At 41.6% G+C, this 23,309-nt stretch overlaps 3 protein-coding genes across 3 annotated transcripts; all 3 read right to left on the reverse strand.

The window, feature by feature from the left end:
* Nucleotides 1-8,666: 8,666 nt before the first annotated feature.
* Nucleotides 8,667-10,055, reverse strand: drd5a (dopamine receptor D5a; the record flags this gene model as incomplete). Its single annotated transcript, XM_084464446.1, has 1 exon — nucleotides 8,667-10,055. One exon carries the CDS (start codon nucleotides 10,053-10,055, stop codon nucleotides 8,667-8,669), a length of 1,389 nt encoding a protein of 462 aa, XP_084320572.1.
* Nucleotides 10,056-13,212: 3,157 nt separating this feature from the next.
* On the reverse strand, nucleotides 13,213-16,877 carry otop1 (otopetrin 1; the record flags this gene model as incomplete). Its single annotated transcript, XM_084463427.1, has 6 exons — nucleotides 13,213-13,383; nucleotides 13,583-14,481; nucleotides 15,649-15,779; nucleotides 15,922-15,980; nucleotides 16,220-16,356; nucleotides 16,505-16,877. 6 exons carry the CDS (start codon nucleotides 16,875-16,877, stop codon nucleotides 13,213-13,215), a joined length of 1,770 nt encoding a protein of 589 aa, XP_084319553.1.
* Nucleotides 16,878-18,817: 1,940 nt separating this feature from the next.
* On the reverse strand, nucleotides 18,818-22,983 carry tmem128 (transmembrane protein 128). The gene is made up of 4 exons (XM_084464141.1): nucleotides 22,835-22,983; nucleotides 20,454-20,586; nucleotides 20,146-20,307; nucleotides 18,818-19,890 (listed from the first exon to the last, which is right to left on the reverse strand). Exons 1-4 carry the CDS (start codon nucleotides 22,932-22,934, stop codon nucleotides 19,791-19,793), a joined length of 495 nt encoding a protein of 164 aa, XP_084320267.1. The 5' UTR covers nucleotides 22,935-22,983; the 3' UTR covers nucleotides 18,818-19,790.
* Nucleotides 22,984-23,309: the final 326 nt, after the last annotated feature.

The following is a 23,309-nucleotide window of genomic DNA, read 5'->3' on the forward strand; positions in this document are numbered from 1 at the left end:
CAGGGCATCTTGATGCATTCTGGGGTTGTGTTGAAGGTTGAAGGGGTACAGCCTACTTCATTAAATGAAGTAGGCTGTGGAGAGCTCTCTTGATAACGGCATGGGTTAGAGAGAGCCGTTAGTCGTTGGAGCACAACGTGGATACAAAATAAGGTGTTGTTTTGAAGGGCATCTCAAGCTGTCTATGACAGGTCGTGGGAAGTGCAGAGTGATTGGAAACAATCCAGGTTTTTCTTGAGGAATCAGGGCTGAAGGATAGAGCCTCATTGTAGTCCGATCCAAGGCTGTTCCAGAGGTCAGAGGAGAACCAGGGACAGGATGGGATAGGATGTTGTTACCCAGGAAGTGGTGAACGGACACCTTCATGTCCCTGAATGTGATGGAATGTTTATGCTGTTGTTGTTGTTGTTGTTGCGAGGACAGAAACAGTCAAAAAAGTGAAAAGTCTGTGAAGAAGTGGGGAGAGAGGCAGGGTCTAGTGATTAAAATCCACCCTGCTCCCTCTGCCATGCGTCATGTGTCAGGCGTAACTACTAGAGTCAATAAAGATGTTCAAGTCACCAAGAGCAGTCAGCCGGGATCAGCCAAGTCAGAAAGTCCATGAATATTTGAGGAGGTGTGGGAGTTGTGTTTGTTTGTGTGTGTGTGTGTGTGTGTGTGTGTGTGTGTGTGTGTGTGTGTGTGTGTGTGTGTGTGTGTGTGTGTGTGTGTGTGTGTGTGTGTGTGTGTGTGTGTGTGTGATAGAGAGAGGGATGATGCATGCGCACTTGTATAGATGTATGTGCACTGTGCAGATTAAAATATTTTGAACAGTAGCTGCACATACAGGTTTGCAATCAAAACTGCAGAGGCTCTTAATTATGATATTAAAAATAAACCATTTCTCCGTTTATTATTCTAGGACATTTCCATAGAGTGTAAACACAGGAGATTTTGTTTTAGCTGAGAAAATAGGCTTAAAGTGCAAGGCTTTTGGAAAACTTTTCTCACTCTTGTCAACCAAAGGATTTATTTCAGTGTGGCTGTCACTGCCTGCAGGAAATCAAAATTATTGGCTCAAAAAGCACTAAGATGAGACAAAATATAACACATATAAAGAAGTTGAGCTAAAAAAAAAACAAGATAGTGCAGTGCGTTTCATATTTCTCTTAGTCATCCATTTCATAAGGGAATACACTAGGGCCCTTTGATGACAGCACCCCTGGCAGGACTAGCAACACATCCTTTGGAAGAATATGGTCCATTCAGGAATAGCACATGTAGGGTTGGTGTAGGGCAACAGCAAACAAACCTTGCCTTTAACGGTTTCTGACTCTCAATTCACCAAGTTTGAACCTGACCACTTTATGTGGAAACATCCAGAGCAACTTAAAGCATGTACGAGCAGATTCATAGCGATTGTCCTCTGAAAAGCCTGTAGGCAATTGTAATTCTGAAGAGAAATTATGTGTTTTAGATTCCATTTGTTTGTTTGTAGCGGCTGCACAAATTAAGATATTGTTGAATTAATTTGCACTGCAGTTACAGCTAATTAGATGGATATATTGGAATTGTTTCTGGGCAGTTGTTGCTGACTGACATTTAGCAAGTATTATTCGGTCTGTATAAGTATTACACACTTGAGATTTGAGATGGAGCAAATGCAACAGAGAAAGTCAGTATTTTCGCTGCTTCCTAAGTCACAGCGATATCCCTTCTTGTTTTAGTGATAGAAAATCTGCCATGTGCAAAATTAAACCACTGTTTTAATTTTAGAATCTAAATGTGGAAGAATGTTGAAATATCACAAAGACTAATCTAATATTGAAGCAACAATTATTCAATTAAGATAGTCAAAATCAATTGTGATTGATGCACAACCTAATACTGCACCAATAATAAAGCTCTCACAGTGTAATTAATCCATCCATCCTGCAGACAGAGTCCCAGGGTGAATTATTCAAATATGCTTACACATACAGCCAATTGGGGCTCCTCAATTATCCAGCGTAATTAGGTGTGCTGAAACGGGAGCATGCAGCAGAGTCACACACTGAATTTATCCCTGGTGTCTGTGTATAAAAGCCCCCCCCCCCCCCCCCCCCCCCCAGCAGATGCAAGCGCTCTTGTTCACGCCTGTTAGAGCTATAGTCCCCATTTAACAATACACCGCAAAATTTGCTTTGTTTGTGAAAAGAATGTTTCCACTCTTGTCTTCGTAAGTGGATTGTGTGCAATGTCATACCATGTGAATGTGTTTGAACAATGTTGTGCATCAAGAAGCATAAAGGTTTGAAATACTTTGTCAATTCAGGGTTGTTTCGCAAATGTTGACGCTTGTGTGACAGGGGTCACTCAGCGTTCCACAGCCTGTCGTGATCTATTGCTTAAATATAAATTACACTGCCCCTCGGTTTATCAATGGAGCTTTGCCAACAGACTGATGTCGGCAGTAGCATAAGGGAGAACAATATTCTACATTTCCATATCAGTTGGTTGACATGTTGCCAGGATGAGGCGAATAGTTCACACAAATTGTTTTACTGCAAACCCCCCTGAAATAATTCCACGATTTATAAGGTGCAATTGGAGGAATGCATCCCCCAAAAAATTAGAAAAAAAAATAATTTGAGGTTTCATAACAACCAGCCATGGCATGTTACTGAGTTTTTCTGCAGAAAAACCCAATCAAAGCCTGTTCCTTATAAGTGTTGCCAAGTGTAGCCAATGAGAGGGACCATTCTGACACTCGCATCAGCCAGGCGTGCTCACAACAAGTCGTAGCCATGTTGGTTTGGACATCCAAACTGTCGAAAGTGCCGGTGCCATTTTTGGCCATTTTTCTGTTTTCAGTGTGTGATATCGTCTTTATCGTATCACTCCAGGGCTGAACTACCTTTTGATAAACCTTTGTAGAAAGGCCACAAACTTAATTTATACATTTCAGTTGAACAGTATTACATGATAAGATTGTTTATCTTAACTTATAATACATTTTCAATTTTAAATTTCAATTAAATTGCCAACCAAATCCATACTCTTAAACCGTTTTGTGGTTTGTGCCCTTTAGGAACATCCAATGGACGTATTACCTTTGACACCAGCTGTTCAACTGTTCAGCCACACACAAACCATTGTGGAAATGGCATCTTGATTGATTATATAACCAAACAAATACTCTGACTTAAATCAATGAAGCCGATAACTTGTAGCAGACAGGCCGGAGCTGATGAATCAGTGGGACAAGCAGCTCATTCACCCACTGTCACCCACTTTCATTGACTTTGATGATATCTGGAGCGCTGCAGCCTGAACAGCACCTTTAGGGAATTATTGATCATGTACAATGTCACCCTCATATCTACTCAGAGATAATCAACAATGACTTTTGGTTGAAATTTCAGGTTTAATTATGTATGACTAAATAACTTTTCCCATGATGTGTAAGGTCCTCTTTTGTTACTGTAAAATTGCATAATGACAAGGTCTCACCTCTAGCTGACTCTGTGTAGCTGTGTGTACGTGCGTGCGTGTGTGTGTGTGTGTGTGTGTGCGTGTGCATGTGTGTGTGTGTGTGTGTGTGTGTGTGTGTGTGTGCCCATCTGCCTCAGTTCTTTGTCTAGTCTCCGACCATACTTATTTCCCAATAACAATCATTCTCTTTCAAACAAAGCTTAATCAGACCTATATTCTCTTTCTCTCATTTGTCTCTGGCACACACACACACACACACACACGCACACACACTCTTTCAAACAGATAAAACCCCACTGCTGTGTGTTTACGTGTCTTGTAACCAGACCCCTCTGCTCCCATACCTGCCAGTGACATCGTGCCTGCCCCCGGTTCTCTTCACTGAAATTGTGCGATAGGGCGAGTGAGGTAGGTGGTGGGCGAGGAAGTTAGCGAGAGAGAGAGAGAGAGAGAGAGAGAGAGAGAGAGAGAGAGAGAGAGAGAGAGAGAGAGAGAGAGAGAGAGAGAGAGAGAGAGAGAGAGAGAGAGAGAGAGAGAGAGAGAGAGAGAGAGAGAGTGGAAAGGAGAGAGAGAGATAGAGAGGGAGGGAGACTGGAAGGGAAACCTTTCTGTTGTCCTCACCCACCTCCCCACCACATATACAGAATTTAATACATTATTCAACACTAGGGACGGAAAATTTGATTCTTCAAGGAATTTTGCAGCAATATGTGTCAATAATTGTAAACATTTCACTTGACCTGTGAGTAGAATGGACTTCCATGCGCCATCATCAACATTTAATTATTTTATTCCAGCTCTTTGAGCTCTTTCTCCATGTACTAGTCTATTGTGAAATCATTAGCAGTAACAATTATGTTTTCTTTTTTAATTTCTGTGCTTTGTTCTCTCAGTTAGGTTAGAAGCTACATAATCTCCATGTCATACTTTAGGGGCTTGTTACAAATTACTACTTTAGTTTCCAGAAATGCAAATGTAATTTCCCCACAGAACCTATAGTGCCTCTGATGATTTAACCTGATACATACCAATGAGTTGATTGCCGGTAATCACATTTTAATTGACTTTGTTATGTGTTCATAAGGGAAATGGCCCAAACAAGAAAGTGGCTCACGATAATGACGTGATGGTTGCTTCTCAGATTTGCATAAAGATACACAAGAGTACATAGGTTGCTTGCATTGGTGTCGATTACTCATAATTAAGATAGCCGGAAGTGTCCCTTGGGAGTGCATAACAATGGAGGTGTGTATCGGAAATCAGCAATCAGCCATCATCCCTGTCCGCCATAAATACACTCAGGCTGACGAGAGGTAGATAAAGCAGCTGGCGGATCTGGGAGGGTATTGAAGATGGCAGCAGTCCACAGCATACCACTCCACCAATGAAAGATTTAGAGTCCCTCTTACTTTCACCTTTTATAAAGCAATCTCATCATCGACAAACAGTAACCTTTCCAGTCCATCACCTTGTGTTAGGTAAGGGCCTACGAATCCAAGGCAAGGCAAGGCTAACAAAACACACAGATGCATTGTAATTAATGATGTGCCGACAGCCGTTGATGTCCTTGTCCCAGGTTTGTTCCTCTGAACAGGCTAATGCGGAGATTACTCTGATCGACCAATCAGCCTCTCCCTTCGGAGAAGGAAAAAAAAACATCCAAAATGCAAAATGAATAACACTATCACAAGAAATATGAACAGAGGATTGGGCCGACATGGGATGATAGAGGGTCATTACGAGACTATTTTTACTGAGCTTAGCGTAACAACTCAACTCTACAATCCACGTGTTTTCAACAGCTACAATGGACAATTGGGAACTGCATTGGACAACAAGCCAGGAACATGCAGTAGTGATTTATTACTTTGTTTTATTCAATGTATTCAACAAAGCACTAAATCATTGATGAAATTTCAGTTAACTTATCTTTCATACGCTTAAATTGAGTGTGAAATTACTTTTTATGTTTCTTTATTTCTCTATTGTTATATAATGCCGATATTTCTTTGGTGAATGGATGTTTGGAAGAGCTTATGCCTCATTAGACATATAACATTTATTAATGAGATGTGGGCACACTAATCTCTCTATTATATTTCTTAATAAGTATTTAAATAGGGTTGAGGCGTTTTATGCATATTCAACTGGAATTAAATTTTATACAGATAGAATGAAATGAAATCAGGACAACCCACGAACAACAGGTATAACCCTAATATCACGAAAGAAAAGATACGTGAAGAACTGTGTTGAACATGTGCTTTTCTGGAAAATATAATTGAACTGAATTAACCACTACAGTGTGTCATTATAACTTTTTCCAAACCATTTCACAGGGTTTAGTTACCAATTATAAGTGAGAATCATCAAAGAGCAATATATATCCTGTTGCGGGTGTATTGTGCCTAACACATTCTTCATGACTAGGATTATGACCTTCATTGGTGTTAATGGCCAGAAATAATATGGCTATTTTATCAGTCGTGTGATTTAACACAGCTTAGGGAAAGGGGGAGCTGTAATTATGAGTGTCTAAGGGTGAACCTACAGGACAAAGGATCCTGGGGTCCACACCTCACTAAAGTATGCAGGCAACTAATTGCTTTCTTGTGATGATGGACATGGTGCCTCACGGCTGCTTGCTCGCGTAGCCGCTCCAAAACCAATGCTTCAAACTGACAGCCAACCCATCTCCGACCCTCACCCTGCCCCCCACCTCCCAACCCCTCCACCTTCCATTTCCTCTTCCAAGATGGCGGCTGATCTCACACCTTTATTTTAGGGCAGGGGGGCGGAGTAGGGGAGGGTGGAGGACATAACTAAACAAACAAAGGCGGCCAATGGCGGTATACTTTGAATTCTTCCGGGATATCTAACTGACAAAGCACAAACTCCACGACAACTGACACGGAAATGATTGTGTGTTTGTTAGTGTGGCCAGTGGGGGGGGGGGAGGCTGTCTAAATCTATGTGAGCTGCAGTGTTACTCTGGGTCTGTGTGTGCGTGGGAGTGAGACTAAGGGAGAGAGAGAAAGAGAGAGGCAGAGCAAGACAGAGAGAGAAAGAGAACATTTATGGATGCTGTATGCACCACAAGCTTTCAAAAAGTATGATGCCATTGGTGTATGACATATAGAATATTTGATATGTAGAGGTTTTGGGTATGTTTGGGTATATTTGTGTGTGTGTGTGTGTGTGTGTGTGTGTGTGTGTGTGTGTGTGTCTGTTTGTATGTGTGGGATTGTGTGTTTTCAGGAAGGGTGCACAAAGCACAAAATAGAAAGATGAGACACACCAGAGACGAGAGAGAGAAAGAGAGATTTATTCTCTTTCCTGTTGTGTTTTGATGGATGTGTCCTGACAGATGGCATCACCCCCTGAAGCTTGCCTCCACCAGGGTCCAACTACCTTTCATGTCTGTTCAGTGCTGAGAGGATGTGGGAGATTGCAAGTAACAGGAGAAGGAAACAGGAAAGACAATAGCATCAACAAAGTCCCTGCGTTGGGGTTTCACCTAACAAGCTCCTGGCCCACTTCTATCTGATCAGATTCCCTGGCCGTCCTGCTTCTATGACAGCACAGATGAAGGGGCTGACACAATATCCTGCCTCGTTTTAGAGGGAAAAGAACTGACCATTCAAGGACATGCCAAACTGCAATACTGAAGGGATTCCCTCGTTATATTTTTAGCCAAACAAACCTGTTGTCTTTGTCGGCGGAAATGCTTTTTTTTTGCCCGAGTATGGATGCCTAGGTATTATGTTCAACATTTGCTGACTGGAAATACTGAACAAAGAGGAGGATTTCTTTACAAATCATTTGATAGCCCATTAATATAAACTTGTTTTTCCTCTGAATTTGATCCTTGAATGACTTTGCACGAAAAAAACAGAAAACAACAATGAGATTTGGCTTTGGTTAATTCGTGCACGTAGTTGGGTTAGCAATTTAAATAACAACACCTTGCAGAAAGGCGCACTTACTGAACCCGTAATGTGTGCTGTTTGTTGGCAAACTCTAGACATCGCTCCACACAGAGAGGACTTCCACGACAAAACATGGCCAAGTGTTCTTTTTATTTGCATTGCAAGCAGCAGGCGCTGTCATTTGAATGTAATTGAATTTTGACCTCCAATCAGACGTGGGTAGGCGTGACCATTTGTGGGAGCAGTCATGGTGTCGCCACTACAACGCCATGCATCACTGCCCAAATCGTTATTTCATCTGGGTGCTAAATTGACGGGCTAATCGAATAAACCTTTCTGTTGGATTCCCAGCAGTGAAATAATCCAAGAATTAAGTCTTTCTCATCATGAAATATTTTATTAGACAACGATGACACACTTGACTGTTTTTAAGACAGTATACATTCAGATTAGGTTATCTGTACAATAAAGGTTGCAGGAAAGTCTAAAAATAACATCCATTTTCTTGGAATTGCTTCACATGTATGCCTTTCCTGCAGCAATAGTTCCTGATGACTCCACCACACGTTAGATATTGATTCATACATGCCAGTGTATTTCAACATTGCAACATTGTTATAAAGTAAAACCAGACCCAAATGACTAGGCTTTGGCATTTGTTTTATTATTTATATAAATCTCCACCATTATTTTTTAACGATTAACAAAGAGACTGTATTTTGGTGTACGTACGTTCAGCGACAGATCATCAAAGCCTCTGTCTTAGTCTGCACCAACACATGTGGTTCACTGCATTAAACCTGGGGCACACATGTTGGCACCCAATACAGCATACAGAGAGGTTGAACGCAACACAAATGTATACTAATACTGCATTTTGGCATCGTGTCGTTTCAACTACACAAGACTACACATAGTGTGCTCACCCAAGCAAGGCCATCTATAAGGCTTTGGAACGACTGCATTTTCACTTTAAGGTTGTGTTACTCATGGAAAGGGCGGGTAGGTTATTGAGCAGCAAAACTTTACAAACATTTCCATTCAACGTGGAAAGTAGAATGAAACTAAACTGGAAAAACACCCTCCCAGCTCAAGCATTTGTTTCCCCCTTTTGAAGTGCTCCAAATATGTGGCAGCCACAACCATTTGACAAATGAACACAGAACTCCACGTGTTATGTTATTGAATACCTATTACATCACTTTTTTGTATGGGATAACATCAATACATCTTAAACACGAAGCGATACATCCTTTTACGCGCGGGATGATTTTGCAGTTGGAATCAGTGTATCCCATTAGGTGTAAACGATGACATTCTATCAAGACTGATATCTGCCTCACAGTCGTCCAGGTCGCAAACCGAGTCAGTGGCGATTTCGTTATTATGGGAAAGCTGTGATATTCGGTCGAACGTCTCCTCGTGGTCAATGCATTCCACCACGTTTGGAATCATATTCACGTACGCGTTCACTATTTCCTTGTGGGTCAGGGTGTCCTGGTTGTATGAGACCAGCTCGTTGCTAATATTAACAGTTTCTACTGGCGTGTTGGAGCAGAAGTTGCGACAGCCCAGGAGACTCGCGAAAGCCTTCCTGAACTCTGCGTTGAACGCGTAAATGATGGGGTTGAGCGAGGAGTTGGTCCACCCGAACCACACGAACACATCGAAGGTGGTCTCGCTGACGCACGGCAGCCCCGGGCTCGGGTGCTCTGCGGTGGGCTTCTCGCAGAAGGGGACCATGCAGTTGAGGATAAAGAAGGGCAGCCAGCAGCACACGAAGACACCCATGATCACGGACAGGGTTTTTAGTACTTTGGTTTCCCTTTTAATGGATGTTTTCAAGGTGTTGTGGTGTTGGCACTCTAACCTATTGCTCCTGCAGCTCTGTGCGTGCTCGGCAGCCCGCTCCAGGGACGCGATCCTCCGGATCTGGATCTGGGCGATCCGGTAAATTCGGGTGTAAGTCACAATCATGATCGCCACGGGGATGTAGAAACTGATCAAGGACGACGATATCGCGTATTCTCTGTTAAGACTCGAATCGCAGTTCTCCTCTTTTGGCTCAACAGCGGAAGAGTTGCTATGCGTCCCGGTCGTTTCGTCCTCGCTGGCTTTGTGCCAGTTAAGTTGGACGGGTATGAATGAAATGATGACAGACAACGTCCACGTGACGCTGATCATCACGAAGGCCACTCGCTGGGTCATTTTCCTCTCGTATCGGAAGGGACTCGAGATGGCCCAGTATCTATCCACGCTGATGATGCAGAGGTTAAGGATTGACGCCGTGGAGCACATAATGTCAAACGCTACCCACACGTTACAGAAAGTACCAAAAGGCCAATACCCTGCCACCTCGGCCACGGCCTTCCACGGCATCACGAGCACCGCCACAAATAAATCCGATAACGCCAAGGACACGATGAAAATATTGGTGACTTTGGTCCGAAGGTGGCGAAAACGCAGCACCGCGGAGCAAACCATAATGTTGCCCAACAGGGTCCACAGGATCAGCAGTGCAAGCAAGCAACCCGTCACTGTCCGGGAGAGTAACTCCTTTCGGCCGTGGGATGTTACCTTCGTTTCGGTGACGTTCCACATCGTCTCTCCGAGAGGTGCTGCCCCGGGGTCACCCTCGTGCACTGACGGAAGGTACTTCCCGGGGTTATCCATATCATCCATTTGTCGTTCAAGTGTAACTGCAATCCAGTGCTCCATGCGCGCCGTGGATGAGCGCAGTGCCAGGCGTCTCACTGCAATGTCCACCGCGTTGTAGCGCTATCATCCTCACCGGACGCGGTCCTGAATTGGACGGGAACATAGAGGGAAGTAACGACTTGTCGGTGAACGTTGCGTCTGAGCTGAACGACGCACTCGGTGCGCGGAGGGGCTTGTGGTGCGCGATGGGCATCATGGTGCAGCATCGCCAGTGGAGTGCTCTCTGATCCACCCCGCGCAGGATATGTAAATCCGAGCTGTGGAGTTGGTGATCTCTCTGCGAGTGAGGGAGGCGGAGGGGAGTCCCTCCCTAGAGCCAAGAGCACACAGCTCCATCAGCGCACGACAGACACATGCACATGCCTTCCTTAGGAATTTACGCAGACCTTTCATTTCAAGGTGTAATGTCACAACGCCAAAGCACTTGCACAATGCATTAAAGCGCAAATCCTTGTCGATCCATCGTTATTGCTGTAGCCGGAGTATCTAAAGCAGAGTTTTAGAAATAAATGAATAAAGGGCGGGCACTCCCATCGAGTGTTATATGAGGGTGCTCTCCAAGGTGCTGAAACCGAGGGAACGCTTGGATATATTCTCCGGGAAACATAATGCAATCCATGGTTCGAGGAGGCTATGACTGCCTGTGGGCGGGGGCGGAGGTTACCCTCGCAAAACAGTTTAGAACCGTAATATAAAACTTTTGCTATGCATCGTGCGGTACTTTCTCGAACTCTTTTTTAATGCAAGGCTGGTTCCAACTTCTTCGGCGCACGGCATCAGAAGAGATTACTGCGGGACATCGCGGCAACATCTTGTGCTGTCAGGGAATTCACCTTACAACCCAAGTGCGTACTTTACGCACGTCGCAACATCTGCATGGTTCCGCTTTTCTGACGTCATAGATATTTTTAGAAATTTCCAAAACGCCTGTCAAATCGGTTTGACATTCCGTCCCAGTAATCCGGGAGCACCTTGTGCCAGATCCTCTCGGGTGTGTTCATTTCAGGGTTTAGGAAGGAGTTGTATTATTCGGATGTTAATCTTGAAAAGTTAAGAGTGTAGGCCTATTGCTTATAGTAGCCTTTAATGCTATTAATGTGTGTTCATTAAATAAGAATAACATAGCAGAGGTACAGCATTAGAAGAGAAAGTACAAAGCAAGAATAATAAAGGAAGAATATGCATGCCATTAAATAAAGACGATACTCAAATTAAGGATATCTTTCATATAATATAAATATTTATATTTAATGAAAAAATCTAAAGGTAGACTAATTGTTTGCAATTTACATTCTAATTTACTATCTTTCTACCAACCCATCTACTATACAATTACTTTATCCAAAGAAAGGCTAATCCATGCAGACATTGATTCGATACCCACCATTTATTATCTTATCTGACCATGTGCGATGCTTACCAATATGGTTTCTTAAGAACAATTCTACGGTTGGCAAGATGATAATGGTGGAAGAGCGGCTCAGACCACTCTTACTAAATAACACCCTAGCGCCATCATGTGGTTTCTGCAACACCAGAAACAGCTAACAGAGTTGATAGCATATCAATATGCTTTGGACAGTCTCCGATGGAATATTTCGATGCAATGTATTTTTAAAATCTAAAATACACCTTTGATGCAAAAGTAAACTCGTTTTTACTTTATTTTGTTGCAATATGTATATTTAAATACATTTGTGAGTAGAAAATAAATGAACTCATTTTAGCACCACCTTCATTAGAATTTCATAACGATCTTGTCACAGTGTTTTAATTATGATTTTTGATCTGTATGGCAGTATATACATAAATGTTATACTATTGCATTGAGTAACTAACAAAAGCATTGACCACAAGTTGGCAAATACTGGGAAGATAAAAAAAAGTAAATAGCACCTGGTTGAGAAATGTAATAATATCAAATTAACTCATAATAACACATTGATTCAAAATACAATTGTATAGTACATCTATGCAACTATTGTTACCAAATTTATTTAATGTTCACAGAATAGGATCCTTTTATCAAATTTTATGTTATAGATGTAAACTGACAAAGTGCCATTTGTCTTCAACAGTCTTTTCAGTAATGTGCATACAACAGTCTATTAACCCTCCTAATCTGCCATTCACTTAGTTCCCATAATTTGGTAATGAAGCAAATTGATTACAGTCTTACAGTCTATTAGACACCGTATGTCATACACCTATTAAATGGTTAATTCCCTATTCACTAAATGAGTATTATCAGTAAGCCATATGGAGAAGGGAACCTTTAGGGCAGTTAGACTGTGGTCTTTCTGGGCAAAGGGAAAATGTTTTGATGAGGCGCAATAGGAGAAAAAAAAAAGGAAAATAAAGACCGGCAATTTTGGCAACATGTAATCACTTGAGAAGTCCATACTCCATAAGTACAGGTCTGAGAACGATTATCCAACTCATTATGAATATAACAAAGAGGGTGCATAGCAAGATCTATAGTGTAGTAGTAGCATTTGATTACTTGAGAGTACTTTAGATAATATGCTGGCAACAGATGAGAACATTATCCATTTAAGATATGCAAATTTTTAAACATTTAAAATGCAAAGAGAATAAGTGAAAGAAATTAACATATGTTTCGCTGCATGATTTACTTCACAAAGTACAGCACACCTCTCTATTCAGGGAAGTGGAACTAAGAGGTGTCTCAGTGGATTGTTTGGTGGACTAGTTCCAGCATATCCAATGGCTGACATGTCATGTATGTATCTTTCGTGGCACCTGTTTGCTGGACGAAAGCCATTGAGTGCAAATGTTTGGAATGGTTTTCTTATACTAGGACACACCAAAGGGTTGTTTTGTCAATCCAGTTCCTCATATTGTTTCGTCGTGAACACAAGGCAATTCTTTAGAAAACACATTGCTAATAACGATTGATTGGCCTATCAAACCCCTCCAAAGAATGTATGTTGTGGGTCCCCATGGCTTTCTGTCACATCCGTTCAGTAATGCCCTCGGAGCGCCGCCACAGCCGTGGACCAGTGCTGTGAGGAGCTTCTTTCTGCTATCCCGCAGATGGTGGGATGTCCGGTGCATGTGGTCCATCATTGTCAGTTCTCCATGGGATCCATCAAGCCCTGCGGAACACCTCGAAGAGGGAAGCCACTGAGTGCATGCGGTAGAAAAGGTTCATGGGAACGGCAAAATTGAGAACTGTGGTCCATATGCTGAAGCCGAAGGCCTCCTGCTCCAGTCCGTTGTCGTACTGTGGTCGGCAGCCAAAGGCGGGAAGGATCCATAGCTTAGAGAGAGAACGGTCAAACGGTTAATAACTTAAACCAAACTTTGGTGAACCTTTTATAAAACAAATCCTTATTGTATGTTTTTCTCCTTTTCCTATGTGGACATGTATTGTTTCACAACCATGCAATTAGATTTAACATGCATACACTGCAATGACTCAATTGCTGCAACACTGTGAGCATGTCAGAAAACCTTACCGAGATATTGCACATCAAAAGGAATATAGCAATGTTCTTCAGGATCTGCCTCTTGGTGCACGGCGGTTCCACCACTGTCCCCTCGGTCAGGGGCACCTTGGAAGGCTTCCTTGGACTTCTGTACACCTGTCCACTTTCCACCTGCTCACTGTCCATGGTCACACAGTCCCTTTCTGGCGTCTCATACGCTCTGTTGAGGATGCCGTTATACGGCGGTGCAAGGGATGATGTCACAGAGAAGATCTTGGGCGTGGCTGGTAAATCTGGATCCTCCCTGTCATCTCGATGGCGGTACAGGGACTCGATGATGAACAGGTTCTGGACGCACTTCTCCAAGATGATGAAGAGAGAGTAGATGAGGTTGGTCCAGCGGTACGGCGGGCTGCTGGTGGAGCCCAGCACTGCCACCACACTGCACCAGGACATCAGCCAGGAGCCCACAGAGGATCCAAACAGGAGCTCCGTGTCTAGCTGCCTGGACGGGTTCTCAGAGGTGTCAGTCGGCATGTGGTCGGTGCGGTAGATGAGCAGACCCGAGGCTCCGGCAGAACACATGAAAACCAGCATGATTATACCGTAACAGTAGAACATGGAGATGGCCGACTGGCGCATCTGCAGGGATTCCTCCACGTGGATCACGTAGACCACCAGCACTCCGATGGTGCTGGCCAAGGCCACCAGACCCAGGATGGGGCCGAGGATCAGACCCTGGTTCTTGGTAGCCGACCTCTTGCGGTTGGAGGTGAGGTCGATCACCCTTCCGATGTTCTTCCACATGACATAGAGCATGGCGGAGACAAAGATGTGATACTCGATGTTGAAGGGATACAGATAGTAGAGGCTGTTGGAGAACATGGAGCAAGCGCTGGTGGTGCAGTTACAGTTAGGCTCTGAGTGAACTGCAACACAAATGGAGAAACAAATACAGTTAGATGGCAGAGAAACAGCTCCAGCAAAATCCAAAAAAGTCCAGCCTTACAAAACTCCAACATTAGTTGACACAACTCAAAGTTGTGCCAACTAAATCCTAAACATCCTTTTATATAATCATACTTATTCTTATACAAAATTATTATTATATAAACTTTTGTTAAAAAAATGTGACCATACAAGGTTATTGATATTTGGAAAAGACTGCCCAATTTTTTATTATTGTTCTTTATACACCCAGGTAGTAAGTTTGTCATACCGTAGGATATCGTACATAACTGTTAAAGACTACAGACAAAGAGTTCTGAGCATAAAACAATGACTTGAGTGGTTGAATCACTTCCTAATAAAATATATACTGTATATCAACATTTGTATTTGTCTTGTTAGCAAGAAAAGGAACTAACAGGGCTGACTTGTTAACAGGACCTATCACACCTTTTTCTATTTCTTCATAAGTTAATAATACTCATTCATACATTAATACATGAATACACTAATTCCCTGATGTTTTGGAGGCTGGCTATGTTGGAGGCCAGCCATTAACGAAAGTGTATACCCAAGAACAGCTTTTTGTGACCACTGCAGCACACGCACTAGAGTGAAACTGCTGTATTCCACTGCATCTTCTATATCTAAAACAACCACCCCCAACCCTTCTGACCCCGAAGGGAAGAGAAGCCACCACCATGCTCCTGCACTCTTTAATTAAAAATGGAACAACAGCCCGAGTGCAGCCAGCCTCACAGTCAGCCGGATATGAGGAGCAGCAGTCGAATCCCCCAACCCTTGGCTTAGATGTATCAGTTACTGTAATTGCAGCACCCTTGGGAGTAGCTTTCCTGAGACAAAGCCGTCTGAGGTCAAGCGGGAGGGGGGGGAGAGGGGGGAGGGAGTCGAGGGAGGAGGGTAGCGGAGGTTGGGGTGTGGGGAAAGGGTTGCTGTGTCCCTCTTGAAACCTAATAGAGAGGTGCTCAACACAAACAAGACCTGTTGGGGATGTCTGACCCGCCTCCCCTCCTCTGCCGTAACCCTCCCCTCTCTCCCCGTTCGTGTATCCATTGAGGTGAGTACTCAAGTGGACTATTGTATTTTCCTTGGAGGTACAAGCCAGCAATCGACCCCTTGGCCCTTACCGATGGTGAGGTTTCCATAGCCTAGTGCATACAGTCTTCTCTTGTGGTTGTCCAGGAAGTGTTCCGCTTCTGACATCACTCCGTTGCACCACAGGAGCAGGTTGGTGAATACGGCGTGGATTACACCGAATCTAAAGAGAATGTATAGATTTAGGGGATGAATATGTGAATGGAAAGGTCCAATTGAATTTATAGTATTATGTTAAACAGGGTAAACATGGGACTTTGAGTTTACATTTCTTTCAGGTTTCTGAAATAACACTTTGCGCTTACCTCTCAAATGTTTCAAAGTTCTTGATGACATCCTTGATGTGGAACCATAGAAAATGCACCTTAAGCACAAAACCCAAAAGACATGAACGCAACAATTATTTAGATGAATGAGGCCTATAAGTAAGTCCAACATGAAATGCTGAATATCTTTAACGTAGATAGAAATAAGGAAATAATTGATGAGAAAAAAATGTGACATCTCAACAAATCACATGACATTTTCCCGCAAAGAAATGGCAGACATACTTTAAATCAACAAAGTATAGTTAAAAAGAGTTGTCATTAAACGTATGCCTACCTGTGCTATTGTGTGGGTTGCATGGACAACAGGGTAGACTCCAAGCACATGCGACACACAGGAATTGAAGCCCACGTAATGACCAATACGGAACGCGTCCATGATCAATGATAGCAGTGCAAGAAGAGTCAGACCACCTATCAGCAAACAACCATCATAGTTAGAAGTGGTTTCACTAGAGTTTCCTCAAGTAATCACAATGAAATATTTTGAAAATATGTAGGCCTATATATGAATGGCATTTTTCTGTTTATAAGTGTACTCACCTTAAACATTTAGACTTACCTCTTATCCAGCAGGTCGTGGCGTGCACATCTTTCTCCGTCTGTAGCTCGCTCTTCCTGTCCCTGATCCAGATGTACCACATCATCCACATCAACTGGATAATCATAAGGCATGTGATGAACGACAACAGGTTCTCCTCCGTAACAGAGGGTCCATGGTGGGCAATGGCCAGCATCAGCGCCAACCCGATCAGTAGCACGTTGGTGCCATACTGGCCACTGAGGATCTCCGAGCTCTTCCTCGGATAGTCCGCCGACAAGTTGAGCTTGATCTTGGTGAATGTCTTCTTCTCGTGCTCGGAGCTGGATGACGAGGACGAACTATTGCAATACTTGTTCAAACACATGATATCCAGGCCACTGTGTTCCACCATGGTGGGCAAAATAGTACGACACCGTCAGTCCCGAGAGAAGAGCAGAGACGATCCTGTGCGCTATAAGTGCGTCCAGGGGAGGCCGAGTGCGTAACGCGCTGTTACAATGTGAGGATTCAGAGCCACAGCCGCCGTGCCAAACACGCTCATTCAATCTTCATGTGCCGGTTCAGTGGTCACACATAGATTCAATGTCCAGCCATAGAATGGATGCACTTGTTGTTTTCATATTTGAATCACTTTACCTCTTCAAATTAGGACTATCCGATTCGAAGAAAATACAAAATGTGAGATGTTATCAAAGATCCTCTCTTTAAACACCCATCTGTTTTCCTTGCCAACAGTTGATAAAAAAAAAACATGCATAGAACGCCGGATTATTCCGAATAAAAACGAGTTAATTCTGTTCAGATATTTGCCATTCAGTCTAATGGAAACGCGACCACCGTCCTTTTAAATCTCTGTTGAAGACCGTTCAGTGTGGATATCGGGTGTCAGGCCCACCACAAGGAGAAATTACTTGGAGAAAGGTGAGACTCCTTACAGGTGTGAGTTGGTGGCCGGTCGAAAGGTGCGCATCAATGCAATGCAATGGAACAGGTCTTATTTGTTTGAACCTGATAAAGACGAACGCTCCTTACTAACCAATTAAGTTAACCACAAATCAAATTGGGGTTTTTGAAAATCTTGCAACAAGGAAAGCTCCGTCCACCCGATTCCAGATCCTTACATGAGATCCCAGAGCTTTAAAAAATGCTTTGGGCCTTTGGATTAAGGAGCTATAACACATTTTGGGGTCGGTAAACACAAATAAAAAATAAATAGGTAAACAATTGAATTATTAAATAATTTGCGATTGAAGTCGTACAATTATACATTTAGTAGAACTTAACGAGTATAATTTTGAATTTGACCCCTTAAATATAGGTCGCCCTCCATGGATCCGTCTTAATAAAGACACATGCCGCATGCTATGAAGAAAACCTTTATTTGTAAGGTCTTGCTTGTCATGGTTGAGTACGAGGAAAAAGACAACAATGGATTCAGAAATATTCAAAGATGATTAAACGTTTGTAGGCTACTTGTCTTTGTGACACTGATGTTTTCCATTAATTGCCAGACCATCCGCATAGTATCGATTTGTCAATCAATTCGTGTTTGCATGACCATTACAATAGTTACAGACCTATCCTCCCGCGATCAAAGCATCCTAACAAGGGTTTGATCATCCAATAAACAGGTTGATTGGATTGGAAGTTTTTTGTGACATCACCATTAGCAATTGAATTTGTCCCTGTAATTTGTCTTTCTGTATGTAAGAAGGGCCTCCTGGATGTATGGGCCAACCAAAGTGAGGCTCAACCGTAGATAGACTGTAAGAAGGTTCAACATGTAGTCTAATGGCGCTACCATAAGGTCTATGGGCACCACCTAAGTAGTGTCAGCATAGGATGTTGCTTTTGCTGTTGAACAATAGATTGAGGACATTAGTCTGATCCATAATTGTCATGCTACAAGGTATCTGGTTATAGGACCTAGCAGTTCAGCTTCAACAAAATATGTGGCGATTGTCTCATTTGCTAAATGGGGTGACAAACCCTAGTCCGGTCACTGGCCTGTTTATTTATAATTGAGAAAACTGAAAGTGGTTCTATATTTTTCCCTCATCCTCATGTCATCTCCTTATGCAGGCCTACAAGTTGAATCTGTTATATTGAAAGCGTTTTCTACCATTTTCAACCAAGTCACTGTATGCTCCACCAAGTCACAAACTCTTACTTAGTTTTACCTGACAAGCATTTTATGATCCCATCAGGGATCAGGATCAAATCCATGTCAAATACAACTAAGTAAGAGTGTGTGTCATATTCACCCATAATGATATCAATGATAGTTGAATGTAGAAACTGTCACGATACATTGTTGGCCAAATCCATTGGTTAAAATTAAATACATTTAATCAAATAATAAATAAAAAAGGTTAAAGTAAAAAGTTACACAAATATTGTATGCGGTCATTATTCAAACTTTGTAAAAACAAGCACAAAATAAAACTTAAGTTAGACAGGTCAAACAAATGATTCTATAAAAAACGTAAACGTTAATCAATCTTGTAGAACTCAATGACATTTCCCACACAAATGGCAAATCCGATCATTATTAATCAATGTAACGTTTCAACAAAAACTATGACACATGTAGTCAAATGGAGTATTTATACACAACAAAGGAACATTATAATCTAATGGCAAAGTCCCTCTTCAATATCAAATAGTTCAATAGGTGGTTAAGCAATAGTTCAAGTGTAGGTTAAATTAGTCAAACTGCAATTGAGTTGTAGCAAGAACATTTTCTATCCATTCAAACACTGTTTGCTTTTGTGGGAGATTTATATGCTACTTAAATAAATAATTAGCATTTTTTTTTTTAAACCAACTGCTTATTTGGTGTTTTGTTATTTAAAATCAATGTATTAAAAATATTTTCATTGCGTTATTCTGCAGCAGAGCAGGTGGTGATTATTTTTAACAAATGTGATGCATTAGAGCATTTCAGAAATCAATCAATTATATACCTATCTATATCTTTTCTTCTCAGTCTCTGCTCTCTTCTCGAGTGCTATGCATAACCTCAAAGATAGAAAAGTCTCAAATCTTTTTTTCTGACACCTTCTTTGGCATACCATGTACTCGTTTGGTTTTAGCTTTGGATTTATAACCTCTCTGCACAGCTCTGGTACAAATATACATCAATAAAATCACAAATCACAAAAGTCAGTCTCTGGACTGACATTAAAAGGCTCTGAAACAAATGGAGTGGATTTTAAGTTATTGAGTACATTTTACAGAACTCTACTCAGAACTTTTTTTGATTTTGTACAGTTTCCTTTCAGAAATCTCCCTGGTTATTATCTTAGCCAAGTAGAGAGATGAGCATCACTATGCCCATGAACTGAGTGAACAGGATGAGCGGTGTGAAGAACGACCAGACTGGCCACAGTGCTATGTTCAAACTGTAAAGAAAAACAGAAAAATACATTGCTTCAGAATATTTGCACTTTGTTGCTGCAACCATTTCCAGTAAAGCAAGAAAGATCAGTCAAAGGCATGATGACATGTAAGCATTTCATTGTAATCCATTCATGAAAAACAAATTTGTTAAAAAAATAAGTTTATGGTCCAACTGTTTACGGACATGAGACATTTTACTTTAACTAGTTACAGAACAGAACAGATTCATGTATGTTTCCTATAACTGGTGATTTTACCTGCAAGATGCTGCAATGAAGGCTGCTGTGGTAAGGGGAGGGATGGCAGGGTATTCCTGGTCATAGTGTGTGATGCCTTTAAACCACTCCAGGTACACAATGCAAAACCCAGCCAGGGTAAGGCAGACACCAAGGAGTGTCAAACCCACATTAAACCACCAACTATGAAAGAGAGGGAGAGGGGAAAAAAACACTTACAACAGGTTTCTAACATAATAATGGCATGAATGCGCATAAGTGTTTAAATTATTGTTGATAGAAATGTTTGATGTGAATGAATGGGAATGTACTAAAACTGCAATCCTCACCTTTTGATGTCTTCGTTCTGCATGAGAACGCTCAGGAAGTCGACATAGTATGTGACAGCCATGGACGCCATTATCCAAAAGACAGAATGTCTGTTAAAGCGTGGGAGAGGTTTTGCCTCTTCTTCATTTCGACCTTAAAAGATAAAGAAACAAGACTGTTTAAAAGTCACCTCTTTGGTGTCCAAGATGCATTTTTCAATTTGGCAGCCTAAATTGCGTTATATAACTTGTATCAAGCATTTAGTCGTTTTTTGCATGAATGCACCCACAAGCCTATTTGATCGTGTTTTATTCCCATCTCCCAAACTGAGAAAGAACACAAGCTTTTTCTTCTTTACGTCATGCTTGACTTCACTCCCTTTCCTAGTTCCTTAGATATTCATCCTTTGGTCTCTTAACAAGCTTGTCCCCAATCCTGCATGCGTGGAGAGGTAGGAGTCCCCAGAGGAACATACGTGAATACAGGGAGAACATGTGAACTCTACACAGAGAAAGGGCCCTGTGTGTGAACCAAGGACCAGTGGGAACCTCCGTGGCAACACAAGGTTGCAGTAAAAAACCCACCTCTCCAATGACACTTTTTACGCTTTTCAGCCACTTCCGAGTGAGTTAGGGAACAATGCCTTTAAATGGACAATACCGCTCTGTGAAGAACCCATCATAACCTTCTTCCTTAAAACTTCTGCCATCAAAGACGTCTTTCAATTTGGTATTTTTGGTAACATTTTGTACCTGGGTGGTGATGCCGTGTTTTGTTTTTGGATGCAACGAACACTGAAAAGACGAAAGGGCTATTGTTTATATTTGTGGCAGGCATGCACACACTAAATGCTCTTTAGTGAGAATCAGTACCATGAAGTCATTTTTACTAATTATACTGGAATCTGATGTATTAGTAAAGAACGTAGTGACAGATATGATGGTTTGATCGCATACCAGCATTTTTCTTTAAAAAAATAAGAGATAAATCCATTGTATATTAAATGCATATTGTATATTAAATCACCATGAACATATGACTATAAGAGCTGCCATGTAGGCCATGAACCATTAAGGCCCTATGATTCACAGACAAAGAGGGGTCACAAAGACCTCTTGGCTCCTCCACTCATTCAGAACCAGATTCCCCTCGTACCAAAGGGCCCTCAGAAACCCTTGTGCACTTTTATACTAATTTTGTATTGTAGACCTTCATGTTGTATTTTTCATGATAGTGAAATATATAATATATTAGTGTATCTGCGATTGCTTTATGTAGGCAGACATCTTTTAGTGTAGACTTAAAAAAAAAAAAGAAGAAATGACAAATCAAATAAACAAGCTCATCTCACTTAATTAAAAGCCATGTTTAAAATGAAATAAAAACTAATATATATATATATATATATATATATATTCCTGCTATGGTCAATTATGACTGTGACCTCAAAAAACTTCCTCGATAGTCGTACAATGTTAAAAGGATCCACAAAAAAAATGTTACAGTAAAGTATTGGATTTCCTCCAGAATATGAGAAACATCTCAGTCACACATTTTTTCTGGTGAAACAGCATCTTTGTGATAAGGAGGGCTTTTAAGGAAGGCCATACTTTAGTGGTTAATTAAATGTATCAAAATCAGCTGTTTAAGTATCAAGGCAAGTAAGGCTGTCCCCTGAAATGTCCAGTACGAAATCCATGCCCTGAACAGACACTAGTAGAGTCAGCCTTACGCATTCCTATGTGCAGAAGAAAAAACTGCTGGGCATGCAAGAACCAAGACCAAGAAGAATCACACATAATACCTGACTCCATTTGGCAAAATCACTGCAACATGAATCATTCAAGAGTCAAACGAGGGGTGAGCGGTTTTGCTCTTTATTTTATCCATATTAATTAACCGTTAAGGCGGGACATGGTAGATGTCTTATCATGTTGCATCCCAGTGCTGACAGAGACGGCCTCCAATCAAAACAATTAAGAATTGCTGGAGCCCTTCCACAGGGCATTGAGTTTAGACCATTGCCCATCCTACCCGCTCACCAAGAGTCCTCTGTTTGAAGCCTTAAAAGCTTCAAAATGTAGATATGTACGCTTATCTTCATTTTCAAATAAAAAAAAACATAACTTTTGAATGAAACTGTTTGCATTAAAATCCAGCTAAGCGTCGTGCTGTGTCATCAACAGATATAACGTTACGTATATTCAGCCTGAAATCGTGAATTCTACGAACAGTAACTGCTAAAAGTTTAGGATATGGATTATATATATATGTCTACCAATCGATCATTTATATATGTGGTATCTGCTGCGTATCAGTGTTGAATCTGAAGAGCAATATAATGCTGATATTCAACACTTGATCACCCACACAAAAGTTACAGCTAACATTTATGACTTACCCTTTTCCTCATGGTCATCCAAGGTAGATCCTTGCAGAAGAAGTTCGGCATCTCTCCTGAATCTGTTTCGTAAAGTTGCAAGTTCACTGTTGTCGAGCATGTCTTTTTTTTATTGAATTGCTAGATACAGAGACCTTTTTTAAAGACGGTTCTAGCTTAGCCCCTCGGTTCTGCACTACTTCCTGGTTGGTGACGTATAGTTAAACGCAACGTTTGGCGTTTTGGAAACGACTTCATCCCGGGTTGCTACATTGTGTGCCTTGTAATGGTTCATGCATAATTTGCATGATTCATTACATTTAGACTATAGATTATTTACTGAAAATAGTAACCATGGTGGTATCAGGGCTCTGTAATGAAAACAACGTTTTGGGTCAATGAAAGCGATCTGGTTTAAATGATACAAACCAACAGACCTCAAAGAATAGGCTGTAAGAAAATAAGGCCTTAATATCGAATTGCTACATAAATATTT

This window comes from Micromesistius poutassou (genome assembly GCF_964030765.1).
Source record: "Micromesistius poutassou genome assembly, chromosome: 2".
NCBI lineage: Eukaryota > Metazoa > Chordata > Actinopteri > Gadiformes > Gadidae > Micromesistius > Micromesistius poutassou.

Excerpts from the sequence above, each read along its gene's own strand:
- tmem128 (XM_084464141.1), bottom strand. The coding sequence starts at position 22,934 with ATGCTCGACAACAGTGAACTTGCAACTTTACGAAACAGATTCAGGAGA. Across the intron at positions 20,587-22,834 it reads GGATGACCATGAGGAAAAGG|GTCGAAATGAAGAAGAGGCA; the intron begins GTAAGTCATAAA and ends TTATCTTTTAAG. Across the intron at positions 19,891-20,145 it reads TTCATTGCAGCATCTTGCAG|TTTGAACATAGCACTGTGGC; the intron begins GTAAAATCACCA and ends TTTTCTTTACAG.